The 16571-nt window shown below is 47.8% G+C and overlaps 1 protein-coding gene across 1 annotated transcript in view; it reads right to left on the bottom strand.

Moving 5' to 3' along the window:
- Positions 1–16571, bottom strand: part of IQGAP2 (IQ motif containing GTPase activating protein 2) — a 326459-nt gene that overhangs the window by 14573 nt on the left and 295315 nt on the right. The window contains exon 31 of the mRNA XM_075541193.1: positions 521–608. Coding sequence (XP_075397308.1) covers positions 521–608 — 88 coding nt within the window. The remainder of the gene's footprint in view (positions 1–520; positions 609–16571) is intronic.

The raw sequence follows: 16571 nt of genomic DNA, 5'->3' as shown, positions 1-16571 counted from the left end.
GATGAGGCTGCAGTTCCTTCCCTCGCCAGAATGGTGCCTTGGCCCAGTGGCCTCCAGGTCTTTACTGCTGAGCCATTTGGCAGATAGCTTAAAGCCTGAGGCACTTCTGTAGCAAACAGCAACAGCACGAGAGGATATTTCTACATCCAGTCAACCAGAACACTCTCCTAACCCACTTATCAGCCCAGCCACTCTGTGCGATATGAAGCTTGGGATGAACATTCCGAGGCTCTGGAAGACTCACAACTATCCATCTCCCTGATGGTTTTCCCGGGTCTGTATGGGCTGCACACACTGGGTGCTGCATTCTCTACGTCACCATTTTCACTGGGTGCTCCTTATGGCTTGCATCAAGGCCTTGCCTCAGTTGACCAGAATAGCAGACACACTTCTTTACTTGCATACCACATCAGATCAAGTCTGCTAGCAATAACCATACGCTTCCAGCACAGGAAGACTTACTAAGAAGACCAACTTATATCCATCCACCAGACAATGTTTTATTCTCAAAGGCTGTTACCTGCTGTGAAGTTGCTGGTGTCTCCAAGATTTCTGTCAGTGTGTTTCCTGGCTGGCTCCGGATCACATCAATGATCAGCTTCTTAGTCCTTACAAAATAATAACAAATCAGACAGACCTTCCGACAGCAGCGACAAACATCTGCACGTACATATACGAAAACAAGCTTCCACGACAGTCCCTTAAAAGAAAACAGTCTTGCAGAAATTCAACATGCCCGTCTTAAGGCTTCTGAAAGCATGGTAACACTTGATCATCGGACTTTACATGTGTGAGGCTGTGGGATTAGACGGCCATTACCAAAGGTACAACTAGGCCAGAGGGTTGCTTATCTCAATCCTCTCTCCTTCGTTTTAGACAGGGACGCCTTTTCAATAGGCAGGCGGGCTATGTGTTGCTGGAAGGGCCTGCTCCTCCAGAGGCTGCCGGGATGCTCGCTTAGCCCCTTCCCTGCCTTTAGTGGCATGTAGACCTCTGAGCCAAATCCACAGTAGATAAGCTTTTAGGAGCCAGAACCACTGCTGCCTTTCCTGGCCCGAAAAAGCTTTGCAACAGTTGGGAGACTAGGATGGGGGTTGGGCTACTGCTGGTCCACTCAATGGGGACCCATGTGGGCTTTGGGGTGGGGGTTGGGGGGTTGGGCTACTGCTGGTCGACTCAGAGGTAGGAGGAGGGGTGTTCAGAGACCACGGGACTGGTCCAAGGGAAGGACAAACAACTAGGACTGGGGCCTTGTTCTCAGATGGCAGCGACTAGAACAAATCCTCCTGAGGAAACTAAGAACTGAGAAACCCTCCTAGAAGCACTAAAATCAAATGTTCTTTCAAATCCACGCTCTACCCCAGCAGATGGCCACTTCATTCTACACAGGGATCAGGAACATCCTTTTCAAAGATTTAGGCAGCCGCACGTGGAAGGACTTGAAAGCGCCCTGTTGAGGGGTCTAAGCTAGCGGCCAGGGGCTAATGCTAGGTGACCCCATGGGCATGCGAGCAGTACAGGCACAGAGAAGCAAAGGTGATGAGTGGTGAGCACGGGTGGGAGTGGGGGACGGATTGTTTGATTAAGGGCCCCTGAGCTCTTGTCAGTGTTGGTGGAATATTCTGGAAAAGGATAGTGGGAATCGCTGTATCATGAAGAATGTCTTCAGTGTCGATGGGTTTTGCATGAAGAAGTAGCTGAGCTGGCAACATTCTTTCTGGTATGCAAAATTTCTATTACCCATAATTTGAATTAAAAAAAAAGATCTTTAACATCAAGGCCAGAGGTGAAGTTTGCTCTCACGTTTACATAAGGTGACAATTGCTTCCCTTCCAAGAAAAGGCTGCACCATGAGCACAAACATAATCCACAGCTGAAGTTTCTCTTCTTTCTCTCCCCTCACTGTTCACAGCTGTTCTCCGAAGGTCATCACCGGCTCCCCCGGGGATGCACTTCTGCCCTCAGGGCAGCAGGAAATGTTTGCATGGATTGAAGATGGGAAAACACAATGCTTTTCACATTACGCAGCGCAGGGTCAGCTGCTCCCACCAAGCTATCCCTCGAGTTCAAGCCAAACATATGATTTTTGAAAACAGACCTCCCACCCAACCCCCCAAATCTGACAAACCATCTGTGCACATTTTCTGGTCATTTCCTATTTATGCTAAGTTTGCTGGATGAGAATGATCACAATTAGCTTCCTCTAGACGGTGGAGAACAAATTCATCTGGGCCTGTGGCCCCAGGCTGCTGGAGATTTATAGCAGTCTGGGCAGGTCCAGCCAGGAGGTGAGAGCACAGCCCACGGAAACCTCAGGCTGCTCAGGCAGCTGTGGATCAGAGAGCCACACAGTCTCCTCCCCATACAACTCCCTCCTCAACATCACCAATGTACTAGACAGAAACAGAGTTAAAAATAAACGTGTCGGATGATTTTTAAAAATGTAAACACAGTGACTGCTGCTGCTCAGAAAGAATATTCTAGGAACTGTTCCGGATACACGCTTCCACAAAACACTTGCTCAAATCCTTTAGCGGAGCTGTCTAGTGATGGAGTGCCTGGAGTTGCTCAAGTTTGCCCTTCCAGGACGGGAGGTTTATTTGTTCAGGACTTACTCAAGGAAAAACTGCCCCCGTGTTGCCTATTTTGCTTGGCACATCAGGGCTGTGGAATTCATTACTGAAGAAACTCTACCTCAGAGACCCTCTATATATGTAATCACACGGTCCCTGATAGCCCACTACCTCACCCTCCAGAGCACCCACTTATTAAGGGCCCTGGGATCAGCAAGACCCAAGGTTGCGCCTGGGTTTCTGTTGCATACTAGCTATGGGTCTTTCAGAAGCGATATAATCCTGATAAGACCTTTAAAAAAAAAGGGGGACTCTCTCAGAGGACTGATGAGGGTTAAGTGAAAAGGTGTGGAAAGCCTTCAGCGGGTGTTCCGACACGTGGTGAGCACGCACAAGCTGCTCTGTTGTGGTTATTGTTGCTGTTAGGCGCCTCTGAGTTGGTCCCCACTCATAGCGGCCTCATGCACAACCAGCAGACACACCGCCTGGTCCGGGTTCCTCTGCCTGAGCCCATTGTTGCAGCCACCACGTCAATCCATCTCCCAGAGGGCCTACTATGGTAGTCACAGGGCAAAGGTGGCAAGTGAGCACTTGAAATGTGGCAAGTTCAACGGAGATGTGCTGGGATTACTAAAAAAAAAAAAAAGTGCGCGTGTGTGTGGGGCTGGATTTCAAAGACTTCATATTAAAAATGTATACAGTATCTCAACAGATACACTGAATGAAGTAAGAAACAGAAAAAAAATAAATAATAAGGGTTCTTCGGTGGTGGCTAGGAGAAGGAGTAGAAAAAGAGGAGCTGATACCAAGGAGTTCAAGAAGAAAGAGGTTTGAAATCCACGGTGGCAGCAATCGCACAATTCTGCTTGATCTCATGAATTATGGATTGTTACCATATCTGTAAGCACTCCCAATGAAATGATTAATAATTTTAAAAAAGTGTACTATCTCTATAATTTTTTTATATTGATCACCTATTGAAGGACAGTATCTTAGACACATTGGGTTACACTGAAATTCGCTTTAATAGTATAACCCAGTATAGCTAAGATACAATTACTTGTATAGGTCCTATTCTATTTCTTGTTGAAAATGCAGCGTCAGAACATTCCATTCTGAAACAGGAAGCTGACTGGAGAGGCCAGCCTGCTTCCCCGGGACGCCCACTGGTTAGTCACTGAGGCAACGAAGAGCGGAGGAGATTAAGTGGGGACCCAGAGTTCACACACCACTCTCTTAAGCTGCAGAAAACAAGTCTGTTTCCTCTTCTACATCTTCAGCTCCTCACAAACCCAGACAGCTGCATGGGCTGCTTTCCGAAAACCTCATCTCCCGCCTCACTGTCCCAAGTGAGAGCCCTGGGCTCCTTAAACCTCTTCACGACATGACACGACACGCTGTGCAGGAGCTCCTAGCCCTTCAACGGCCCCCTTTGCCAGGCGTGGCCCCCTCCCTACTTCCCAGCAAACACAATGAGCATTTGGGGACCACAGCAGCCCCAGGACCCATCAAACAAAATGGAACGAGGGCCCTGCCCTCCCTGGCAGAGGAGGTATCTAACTTAGAGGAAGAGTTAAGATGTAGGAAGAGTCAAGATATTAGTGTTGTCCACACCCAAGAGTTTTTGCACATAGTAACTGACCACCATCAACTCCACTCATTCTGACTCGGGCACCCTGTACAGGGTTCCTCAGACCAACTCTTTACAGAGCAGACAGCTGCGTGCTTCTCCTCCAGAGTGGTAGTGGGTTTGAACTGCTGGCCTTGCAGTTAGCAGGCCAATGCTTACCCCACAGTGCCACCAAGATCCTTATACTTGTTCTCACACCAGCCCCGTGTATGTCAGGGTAGAACTGGGCTGCATGCTCTTTCCAGAAGCAGATCATCACGTTTGCTTCCTGCTCACCTGTGAGTGGACTTGAACCTCCCACTTTTGGGCTAGCAGCTGAACGTGCAAACCTGTCCATACCTGTCCACACCACTGCGGTGGTTATATAATCGTTTGTCAATGTGAGGATTAAGAATGAAGGGGTAGAGTGTGGCCTGACAACCATGTGATAGCCAATGAGGCCTCTGTGTGGGCATGGCCTTCCCCTGAGGAGTCTGTGAATTCCTGTATTTCCTCCTTAGAGGCGAGATACACACACTCTCTCTGTTCACTCTCTGTGAGACATTTCTGATGAGAAGCCACATGAAGCTACCCTGATGCAGTCAGAGCCCTGAAGTTGGAGGAACCACGTGGAGACCCCTGCCAGAGCTGAGATGCTTACAACACCACCGGATCCATAAGACTTCCCACCCACTGGCCTGTGATCTTCTTGCACTCAGCGTCATTGCATGTGTTTTGTGAGTCTGAAGAGGACTTTTTAATACAGGCTAATATCGGACTTATGGACTTGATCTGCACCGGGCTGGGATGTTTCTCAATATTCGACTGTTCTTGTACATAAGTATCTTTCTTATACACATGAGTGTCTATGGCTTTGTTTCTCTAGTCTACCCGGACTCACACAACCACCCAGGGACCTACCATACACGTACTTGCCATCAAATTAGTAAGTTCCTGACTCCTAGCAACCCTATAGGGTGGTGGAGAACTGACAATGTGGGGCTGGTTTCCAAGACTGTCAATCTCCCCCCCCCCATATTTTTAAAAACCATTTTATTGGGGGCTTCTCCAACTCTTATCACAATCCATAATACATCCATGTATCAAGCACATTTGTACATTTGTTGCCATCATCATTCTCAAAACATTTGCTTTCTACTTGAGCCCTTGGTATCAGCTCCTCATTTTATTCCCTCCCTCCCTGCTCCTCTTCCCCCCTCATTAACCCTTGGTAATTTATAAATTATTGTTATTTCTGTCATATCTGACATGTCTGATGTCTCCCTTCACCCACTTTTTTGTTGTCCATCCCCTAGGGAGGAGGTTATATGTAGATCCTTGTAATCAGTTCCCCCTCTCTACCCCACCCTCCCTGTATCACCACTCTCATCACTGGTCTGAAGGGATCATCTGTCCTAGATTCCCTGTGTTTCCAGTTCCTATCTGTACCAGTGTATATCCTCTGGTCTAGCCAGATTTGTAAGGTAGAATTGGGGTCATGATAGTGTGTGTGTGTGTGTGGGGGGTACCATTTAGGAACTATAGGAAAGTTGTATGTTTCATCGTTGCTATACTGCACCCTGACTGGCTTGTCTCCTCCCCAAGATCCTTCTGTAAGGGCATGTCCAGTTGCCTACAGATGGGCTTTGGGTCCCTAATCTGCATGACCCTCCTTCATAATGATACGATTTTTTGTTCTAAGACTGACAATCTTTACAGGAGTAGAGAACCTCACTCATCTTTCCCCCAATGGGTGGTTAGTGGTTTCGAACCACAGACCTTGGCTTAGCAGACAATGTGTAACCCACCATGTCATAGCTGCATACAAATGCAGCAGCTGGTAATGGGATCTCATGGCCCTTGTATGTTGGTTTGGTGTCTTGGTTTAACCATCTCCCTGTCATTTGCCTTGCAGACTGCTCAAGTTTGAGAATGACTGAGTATTTTTAAAAGTTAAGGGATGGTCCTGGCAGTATATAATCCTAGTAACATGATTATAAATTTTCAGCACCAGACCTCAAATACCACCTTAGCCATAGAATGTTCCTGTCAGTCTGGACAAAAAGCAAGAAAATCTTTCAGCTGGACTAATCATTACCCTAAATGGAATCATATGAGAGGAAATATTCTTAAGAAGGGACATCTTAAGTATGTATGCAGTTAAGTATAATAAAAAACCACAAATATTTTCTCCCACTAAACACATACTTTCTTGGAAAAACAAGTGTTAAAGGCCACACAGCCCACATAGTTTAAGACAAGTCACATGTTATTATGAGAGAGATTTATCATGGAATGGTTCTCAGGGGGCTAATACGTTATTTCTCTTGGCCATCTGGAACCTCCTCCTCCTTGTGTTTTATGTACAAGGGAACTGGTAGGTAAGTTGGTCAAAGTCCTGTGGTTAATAAGTGACTGATTGAGGTTATACACATAGATCTCCTAGGCCGCCTCCATCGGGCCTTTGTCTTTGTTTGTGTATAAAACCACGCTTGGGAGCAGGGAAGACAGCGACTGCACCAAGTGAGGGTCCCCAGCCCATCAAGACACACACAGGATGTGGCAACATGGGTCCTCTTACTTCAGTATGTCCCCTACAATCCTCAGTCACCCCTTCCCTCTGGCCTGGAAAGATGCCCAGCAACAGCATCTGCTCGCCTATCAGTCTCACGACTTAATCCAGAATTCCCAAGATAGTGAAGAGCAATGGCCTGGCCCTCAATGGTCATAAAACGTCATGAACGGGAGTGTCGATACCAGGGAATTTGAAGACTTGGGCCTGTATGTGGATCTCTTTTCCATGTCATAGCTGCAAAGACCCAGAAAAAGGTTGTTAGCTGTTCTGTACTCTCCCCACCCCCGACTTTTTCCCTGAAAGAACATAGGCAATAACCGGCTTATGGGACTGCTGGGAGTATTGCTCTTCAACCAGGGCTGGTACATGGTTAGCACTTTGTAGGTGTTGGCATCTTCTCCTCATCAGTGGATATAAACGAGAGGGTACTTACAAGTAAACACAGGTGGAAGAATGCCTCATTCAGCTACTACAAACCACCCTACAATGATCAGTTTTTCGTCACTGGAAAGCTAGTGATTTCCCAAAGAAGCAAAAGGGGGCAATTCTCCTAAAAATTCAATACGCATGCAGACTGCTAATGAGGCAACAAGAGGCCCTAGTGAAGTAGTGGTTACGTGCTGGACTGCAAACTGCAAGGCCAACAGTGTGAAACCACCAGCCATTCAGCAGGGAAAGATGGCTTTCTACTCCCCCAAAATCATATCATTGTGAATGACGGGGAGTGTGGAGTGGAGACCCAAAGCCCATCTGTAGGCACTGGACATCCCTACAGAAGGGTCACAGGGAGGAGATGAGCCAGTCAGGGTGCAGTGTAGCAATGATGAAAAATACAACTTTGCTGTAGTTCTTTAATGCTTCCTCCCCTCCACTATCATGACCCCCAACTCTACCTTACAAATCTGGCTAGACCAGAGCATGTACACGGGTACAGAGAAGAGCTGGAAACACAGAGTATCCAGGACAGAGAAACCCCTCAGGACCAATATTGAGAGTAGTGATACCAGGAGGGGAAGGGGAAGGTCAGAGGGGAGATGGACAACATGAAAGTGGGTGAAAAGAGACATTGGTCAGTGTAAGACATGAAAAAAATAATAATTTAGAAATTATCAAGGGTTCGTGATGGAGGGAGGGTGGGGGAGGCAGGGGAAAAATGAGGAGCTGATACCAAGAGCTCAAGTAGAAAGAAAATGCTTTGAGAATGATGATGGCAATATGTGCAAAATGTGCTTGACACAATGGATGGATGGATGGATTGTGATAAGAGTTGTATGAGCCCCCAATAAAATATTAAAAAGAAAAAAAAAGAAAGTACTACTAAAAGAAAAAAAAAAAAGAGTCTCAGATGCCCACAGGGGCAGCTCTACCCTGTCCTATGCAGGGTTGCCGCTAGGAGTCAGAATTGACTCGATGGCAGTGAGTAAGTTAACAAGGAAGCAATTTTTGATTTTAAAAATTTAAAAACCAAATGACACCTAGAACACAGTGTAGTTGAGGTTCCTTGGATGGGAGGAGGGGTAAAAGAGAGCATGTGAGTAGCGAGTGAGATCAGTGAGCCATGGCGATGGGGAACTCGGTGGGGATGAGGGGTGGGGACAGTACCATATAGTAGGTGTGACTGATACTACGAAAGCATACACCTGGACAAACACGGAGTTGGCAAACATCTGGTTACATACATATTTACAATAAAAACGACATGTCTAGGTTTAGTTTTAGCTCATATGGATCTACTTGGCTTTTTTATGCTTAGTTCAGGGTTTGTTGAAAAACATAATTCCTCAGGTATGAACACTGCATATTTATGGCAAAATGACAATTTCGTATTTATGGCAATATCTACTTAGGGCGCCTTAAGGCCAGGTGAGGGACTAGATGTTTTTGAGCTTCAAGTCCTTGCTTCCTCCAACCCTCCCCCTCTCTCCAGTCTCAGATGCTAAAGAAGTCAAAAGAGGAAAGGCCAGTGCTGCGTGGGGGTGGGGGTTAGGGGGACAGTGGGGTGGATGTATGGGGAGTATGGGAGGATTCAGGCCATTAACCTGCAGACATGCTCAGCAGACTTGCCCCAGAACAAGTGGGGCGGCAGCTAGTGACTGCCCTACATCTGGAGCTGCCCTTTGGGGCCTCTGAGTCTGTGAGAAGCTGGCGAGGGGCCCAGGCATGTCAGGCAGTCACGTCCCCTTAGGCGGGACAGCCACCATTGGAGTACTTTTGGGTGTTGGGGCCAGGGTGATCATTTCTGTGCAAATGGGGGAACCGAGCGGGTTGGGGCAGGGCAGACCCCCTCCTGGCTGCTAATCTGGACCGGATCCACTCTGAATGCCTTTTGGAAGTGGGCCAGACTGCTCAGTGTCATGAGTAGTGGTGAGGGGACTGTGAGCTGTAGATGGATGGTGGCTGCAGGGGAGGGAGCAGTGCTGGGGGCTGGACGCAGGGGCCACCTCTAAAATGATGCTTGGAGCCTGAGAAGCATTCGGTCACTGGAGTTTTGTATCATGATGATATTTTGCATACTGACCTGGGGGCTGGTTTATATAGAGGCATTCCCCAGGTCTTAACAGGTGTATTTTAGAACATGATTTCATGAAACTCTGCTTTCAAAGAGATGCCTAAGCATCCCCCAACACCAACCCCCCCTAAAAAACCCAATCCCAGTCAGTTGATTCAAACCCACAGCAACCCTAGAGAGGGTTACTGAGGGGGTCCATCAGAAACAGATGGCCTCATCTTCCTCCCATGGAGTGAGTGGTGGGTTTGAACCACTGACCTAACAGCACCACGAGGGCTCTTTCAAGTGTGCTAGCATATGCTCCCAGGACCAGGCGATAGCTATCCGGCTATTTCCCTTACTCCAAAGCACTTTCCTGTATCTCAGGTCTCTTCCAGCGCCTCTTATTCAAACCCTTTCACTTCAAACAGGTTCTACCAGCTTCCTTCCGATGTGCCTCATAAATGGATCAATTACAGCAGCACTAGTCAAACAGTGAGGAGGACCTGAAGCCCTTGCTGATGAAGGTCAAGGAGTGAGCCTTCTGTATGGATTACGACTCGATGTAAAGAAAACCCCAGTCCTCACAACCGGACCAATAGACAGCATCATGATACACGGGGAAGACATCAGTGCTGCCAAGGAATTCATCTTGTTGGCTCCACACTCAATGCTCAGTCTGAGCACTGGGCAAATCGGCGGCACAAGACTTCTGAAGTTTTAAAGGGCCAGGATGTGCCTTTGATAGCTCAGGTGACCTGACCCAAGTCCTGGGCATTTCAGCCTCATCCCCACACCATCGAGTCACTCCAACCGACAGGGACCTATTGTGGGAGGGCACACTGCCCTGTGGGTCGGAGGCTTTCAGGACTTACGGGACCAGAACGCATCATAATTCTACCATTGAGTGGCTAGTGGTTTTGAACTGCAAACCTTGTGGTTAACCGTCCAACATGCAATCCACTATGCCACCAGGGCTCCTTAGTGGCCTCATAGGCATGGGGAAGTTGGACGACTGAGGAAGAATTGGTGCATGTGCAGTCTGGTGCTGTGAGGACTATTGAAGGCACCAGGATGTCAGGATAACGAACACATCCACCCGGGAGGAAGCAGAGGCAGCAGTCAGGATGGCGAGACTTAGTCTCACAAACTTCGGGCATGTTATCAAGAGGGACCATCCTCGGAAAGGACATCATGCTTGGTAAGATGGAAGGTCAGAGGCAAAAAGGAACACTGCCAAGGAGATATTTGGTAGTGAGGGACAGGGGTTGTCTCTCCCATGCCTGCAAAGCGCCCCATAGAGAGATTGGAAAGAAATCAGGCCCCTTATAAGACACCTATGGGAAGACCCAAACTGCGCATGCACAGAACAGAACCTCTTATGCCCAGGTAAAACCAATACCTTGGACACACCCACCTTAGGTCCATCATAGGTGGGCCTAACTCAGCCAGTGTGGTCGACCAATTCCTTCAACCATGCCTCCCCTGACCAGGAGGCACAGCCCTGTGGACTCTCTTGGCATCCCCTCTTGGCCTGCACCCAGTCTCTTTTGCTCCGACCTCGCTCAAGGGCATGATGTCAGGAGGGCCTCTAGCATGCGGGGCGCACACACACCTGTGTGTCCTCTCAGAGTCCGCTCCAGGCCTATTCAGGACCCACATGCTCTTGGCCTTAGTCTCGAGGGATTCCCCAGTTCCACCCATGTGGGTGGTCTTTTCCACGTGGTTGTTCGTGCCCGCCGTGAACCCCAGCACTGCTTCCGCGTGGCTTGGCATGCTTTCCAGAAATAGCATGGCCCCTTTTGAGACTGTAAAACCGGGAACTTTTCCATTCTGTCCTAAAAACCCACTTGGATTACAAAACGTGCTGGCGTGATTTCTTTCAGCACGCGAAGCAAAGAGCCGAGGTAGCTCCGCTCCAGCCACCTAACCCAGATGGATTCACAGAGAGGCTGCGAGGATGGGCTGAAACTAGGAATGGTAAGGCTGGCTCAGGGCTGGCAGCACTTCCTTCGGTTGTAACATGAGTCAGAACCGACAGGAGGGCAGGAAAGAGCAGGCGCCAACAGTCAAGCAGGTGTTTCGTCCAAGGTGTGGAGCGGAGAGGTGGGCGCAGAGAGGTGACGGGGTAGAACTCGGGAAGCAAGTTGGCTAAAGGAGCTCCCCACCATCCCTCCTGCTTCAACCAAGGAGCAGAAAGGGGTTTTGAGAGCAGAGCAAAGCACTGCGCTCTGAGGAGGTCCACCCTGGATTCGGAAGAGGTGGGAGCAGAGCCGAGAGAAAACAAGCCCCATGCGGAGCACCAGTTTGCATCACCACTACGGTGTGACACGAGCAGGTTGCTCATGGTGATTCACCACGTCTGCATCTGCTATAAGAGCATCTGCGATGCTATCAGCTCTCGTAGACAAGTCGCCTAACCTTGCCAGCTGCTGTCTAGTTGACGGTAGCTCACGGCCACGCCACAGGGTTCCAATGACCGATATTTTGGGAGTAACCTGTCAAGCCTTTCTTCCTTTTTTAAAAAATAAGAAGAGCCAGATCTTGTCACTGTGCCTCGTGCCTCCAGTCGCTCGGCGCATCACCTGTGTCTACCGCAGCAGCTTCTGAAAGGCATGGCCTCGTTTTGATGAAACGGATTCTCTATTGAACAACCTTGGGACCCAAAGTTTGAGTTAAGAATTTTGTCTGATAGCTTGGAGGAACAAAAGTCATTAGTAATTTCTGAACAAATATCTCAAACTGTTTTAGTGGCATATCAGTGAAACGGAACACCTCAGCTTAAAGCAGGTCGCTGGCTGAGTCAACACCTCCCATAATCCCGGGCTTCCATTTTCTTACCTCAGAGATGGAGGAATAAACTAGGTGGTTCTCAAATGTGTCAACACCACACCTTGGAATTATCTCGAGATCAAGATTTTCAAATACATATTTTAAAGGAAGCAAATGTACCAGGAAGTCGGGGTTTGTGAACTCACAGAGCTATGTGAATGGAATGCTTTGGGCAAAACTCAAAATCTGCTTTGAGAGTCAGTCTTCCTCCCGAGTGGTTCACCCCTGGGATGCTCACTGCAGTACCAACAGGCCGTCAAGGAAAGCCTTTCAGGCCCCACAGGCCCGTGGAGGCAGTGAACTATCAAGTCAATTGGAATGCAGGCCCGTGTTGAAGAGTCAGAAGGCGATGGGAAAATTACTAGGGAATGGCAAAAGAGCCGCAAACAGCCACAACAATCTTGAGAAAGAACAACAACGGTGAATGATTCATACTCTTTTGGGTTGAAGTTTTCTTTGTTTTACTTTATAACGGTGTTGGGTTTTTTGGGGGTAGGTGTTTTGTATAAGAAATCTAGGTTACTGGCATGAAGCAGTAAACTAATAGAGAGGTCTGTGAGGCCAGCAGGCCCCTATTCCAGCTACATCAACCCCCCCTCCCCGAAGAATGCACTGCAGAGGACAACGCTGAAGATACATCCCGGGGAGAGTGGCAGAGCAAGCTAAGAGGGAAAGAGAGAGCAAGAGCAAGTGGACAGCATCCTGGCCTACCCACGTTTCGAGGATGGCATTCCCGCTCAGAGTAGCCATTGCACAGACAGAACTTTGGGGACGGTCCCCTTACTGACACTTACTGTCACTATGGGGCCAGCAACAGAGACAGTGCAGGAATTGTGCCTGGTCTGACCCTCCCACACTAGGGCATAACCCAAAGGGAGTGCAATGGGGGGTGGGCAGTGTTTGGCACTGCATCAGACCCAATTGGAAAACATTCATAAGAGTCGACAGACAGACCTGGAACGATTGATAGGATACTTTTTCTTCTGTTTTTATATGTCTATCTTTATAAGATAGGCAGAGTAAACAATCCTGAAGAGAAGACAATGGGACTGAAGGTTCCGGGGTGACAGGGGAAAGGCGGAGGTGGGGGAAAAGAATGGGGATGTCAACAAACTCAGAGACAAGGGAACATCAAGAGATCTAAAATTAATGAGGACGAGGGCATAGAATGCCTGGTGGGGTTCAATGCCTGGTGGGGTTCGATCAAGTGTAATATAACCCAGAGGAAGTACAGAGAGCTGAATGAAGGTTGACCATGATAATGGGACAAGAGGAAAGTAAGAGAAAATAAAAGAAAGAAGTAGGAGGCAAAAGGCATTTATAGAGGTTTAAACCAACCTGTTATGTGTTACATATAAACATAGGCATGCACATATGTAAATATATTAATACATAATAATAGGGATATAGGTCTATGTACATATATTTATAGGCTAAGCATTAAGGTAGCAGATGAACAATGGGCCTCTACTCAAGTCATCCCTCAGCGCAAGAACACTTTATTCTAATAACCTGGCACTCTGTGATATTCACCTGACACGATCACTGAAGACAAAATGGGTGCAACAGTTTAACGTGGTGAAGAAGCTGATGGAACTTGGCTACTACAAGATATAGTGTCTGGGATTTTAAAGTCTTGAAGTTAAACAAGCAGCCATCTAGCTGGAAGCAACAAAGCCCACATGGAGGAAGCACACCAGCCCGTGTGACCACCAGTATCATGGGATACAGTATCAGGCATTAGAAAACCCAAAACAAACACCCATTCAGATGGGAATGCAGAGGGTCAGAGTGGAGCCCCAAAGCCCATCTGTAGACAATTGGACATCCCCTTACAAAAGGGTCTCAAGGAAGGGATGAGACAGCCAGGGTGCAGTATAGCACGGGTGAAACACACATTCCTCTAGTTCTTTAACACTTTATCTCCCTCACTATCATGACCTTAGTTCTATCTTACAAATCTGGCTAGACCAGAGCATGTACACTGGTACAGATAAGAGCTCTTGACACACAGAATCCAGGACAGATAAACCCCTCTGGACCAATAATGAGAGTAGCAATATCATGAGGGTACAGGGAAGTTGGGGGGAGAAAGGAGAACCAATAGCAATGATTGATATACAACTCCCCACCTCCACTGCCCCAGGGGGATGAACAACAGAAATGTGGGTGAAGGGAGACAACAGATGTAAAATATGAAAATAAATGTAGCTTATAAATTAGTAAGAGTTCATGAGTGTGAGAGGGTTGTGGAGGAAGGAGATAAAAGAAGAGAACTCCAGGTTAGGTCAACCTATTCTCTAGAGACAGTAACTGGGTTCATGGTTCCCTGGGGTGTGGCAGGGGAGGTCGGGGGAAATGAAGAGTTAATAAAGATGAGAAGAAGAAAGAACATGGTCTGAAATCGATTGTGGTGATGCTTGTACAACTCTTCTTAGTATGACTGAATTGTATGATTTGTGACTTATATGCCAATATAACTGTTTAAAAAAAAGAGGAAGGATTTGAACTTCCCGATTTTAAAACTCACTGCAAGGTGACAATAATTAAAGCAGTATGGTGCGGGGAGAAGGCTAGACCTAAAGATCAATGGAAGAGAACAGAAAGCCTAGAAATGAATCCAATCATAGATGGTCAATTGATTTTCAACAAGTGTGCCATGACAAGTCAGTGGTGGAAAGCACGGTCTTTCCAACAAATGGTATTGGACAGTTGAATGTCCACAGGATAATAATGGAGCTGGACCTCTTCTTTAGACCCTGTGGTGGGAGTCAGCCGGTTCGCACCAGTTGGGTGGAACTGATACCTAACTTGCAGCCCTTGCTGATGAAGATCAAGGGCTGCAGCCTCAGTATGGATCACAGCTCAGTGTCGAGAAAACCCAAATCCTCACAAGTGGTCCAATCGGTACCATCATGATAGATGAAGGAAAGACTGATGTTGTTAAGAACTTCCTGTTGTTGGCTCCCCCATGGATGCTCATGAAAGCAGCAGTCAAGAGATCAAAGGACACTTTGCATTGGGTGAATGTGCGGCCCCAGACCTCATCAATGTGTTGAAGAGCAAGGATGATGCTCTGAGGACTAAGGTGGGCCTGATCCCACCCATAGTATTTTCAATCACCTCATATGCATGTGACAGTTGGACTTTTGTGGGAAACAGAACTGGGCAGAGAGTGTATGCTGACAGATCCTCTACGCTCTTAAGTTAAGGAGTCTGGGAGGGTGGGGCTCCTGTGTAGGGAACCTTCGCTTTCTATGCTCCAGTCACATTCTCCAAGTAGTAATAATAATAATGTTAATTGTAAGGTGCTACTTGCAGGCACATGGTTGCTGCTCTATATGCTTGAAGGTCAACTGCTCAAAGAGCAACCAAACCCTCTTCTATTGTCCTTCCCACCCTACCTAGGGCCCACTCCCTTCTGATAAGGATCACAGATTGTTCCCCTGGAGAAGAGTTCAGGGGAACTCAAGGTCAAGTCAGTTCAGAGATGGCCAAGGTTAGTTGGCCATCTTGACTCTAGAATCTGTCCATCTTGTTATGTATGTACCTTCCTGTCACATGTAGGCCTCTAGTAGTCCACCCTTTCTATTGCCTGCATACCCCTAGCTTGTCCCCAACATGTTACGTGCATGCCTCTAATACAACCCCTTCCTGTTATGTATGTGCTTTTCATGGCTTGCATGCCTGAGATTATATAAAGCTGTGAGAGAATACACTCCTCCTTCATTCTGGTTCTGGTGGACATGGAAGAGGTGAGCCCTTGCATGCTTTATCTTGTCTGAGGTCTCCTTAATTTACCCCTCAATTACACAACTGCCCCCTGGACCCGTTCAGCTGTGGGGAGGCTGGTCCCCCACAGACACTGAATAAGGAAGACCAAAGAAGAAATGATGCATTTGAATGAATGATGGTGCCAGCAAAGGATACTGACAGCACCGTGGACTGCCAAAAGAACAGACAATTCTGTTTGGGAAGAAGTACAGACAGAACGTTCCTTAGAGACAGAGATGGAGAGATGTCATAGTGTTGATGTTGTTAGGTGTCATCGAGTCGACTGACTGCCCAACAGACGAAACCGTGCATGCTCCTGCACCATCCTCACAGTCGGTTCTATGCCGGGGCCCATTGATGCGGCCGCTGGGTCAATACAGCTCACCTATGGCCTTCCTCTCTTTCACTGCCCCTTTACCTTCCAAACAGGATTGTCCTACTTCGGGGACTGGTCTCCCCTGACGATATGTCCAAAGTATGTAAGAAGTCATGCCCTGGCGAGATTTCGTCTTCTATACTTTGGACAGGCTGTCAGGAGAGACCAGTCCCCAGAGGACATCGTGCTTTGTAAAGAAGAGGAGGGTCCTCAACAAGAGTGGCTGCAACAGTGGGCTCCGCCACAGAACAAGGGCGGCCCTGGACCGGGTTGTGCTTCATTCTGTTGTACGCTGGCCGCCATGAGTCGGCACTGGGTCTGGCCTCTGTTCTACCGCAGAGCGG

This window comes from Tenrec ecaudatus, chromosome 2 (genome assembly GCF_050624435.1).
Source record: "Tenrec ecaudatus isolate mTenEca1 chromosome 2, mTenEca1.hap1, whole genome shotgun sequence".
Classification (NCBI taxonomy): domain Eukaryota; kingdom Metazoa; phylum Chordata; class Mammalia; order Afrosoricida; family Tenrecidae; genus Tenrec; species Tenrec ecaudatus.
The sequence above is the reverse complement of the archived record's forward strand: the minus strand, read 5'-3'. Positions and strand labels throughout refer to the sequence as shown.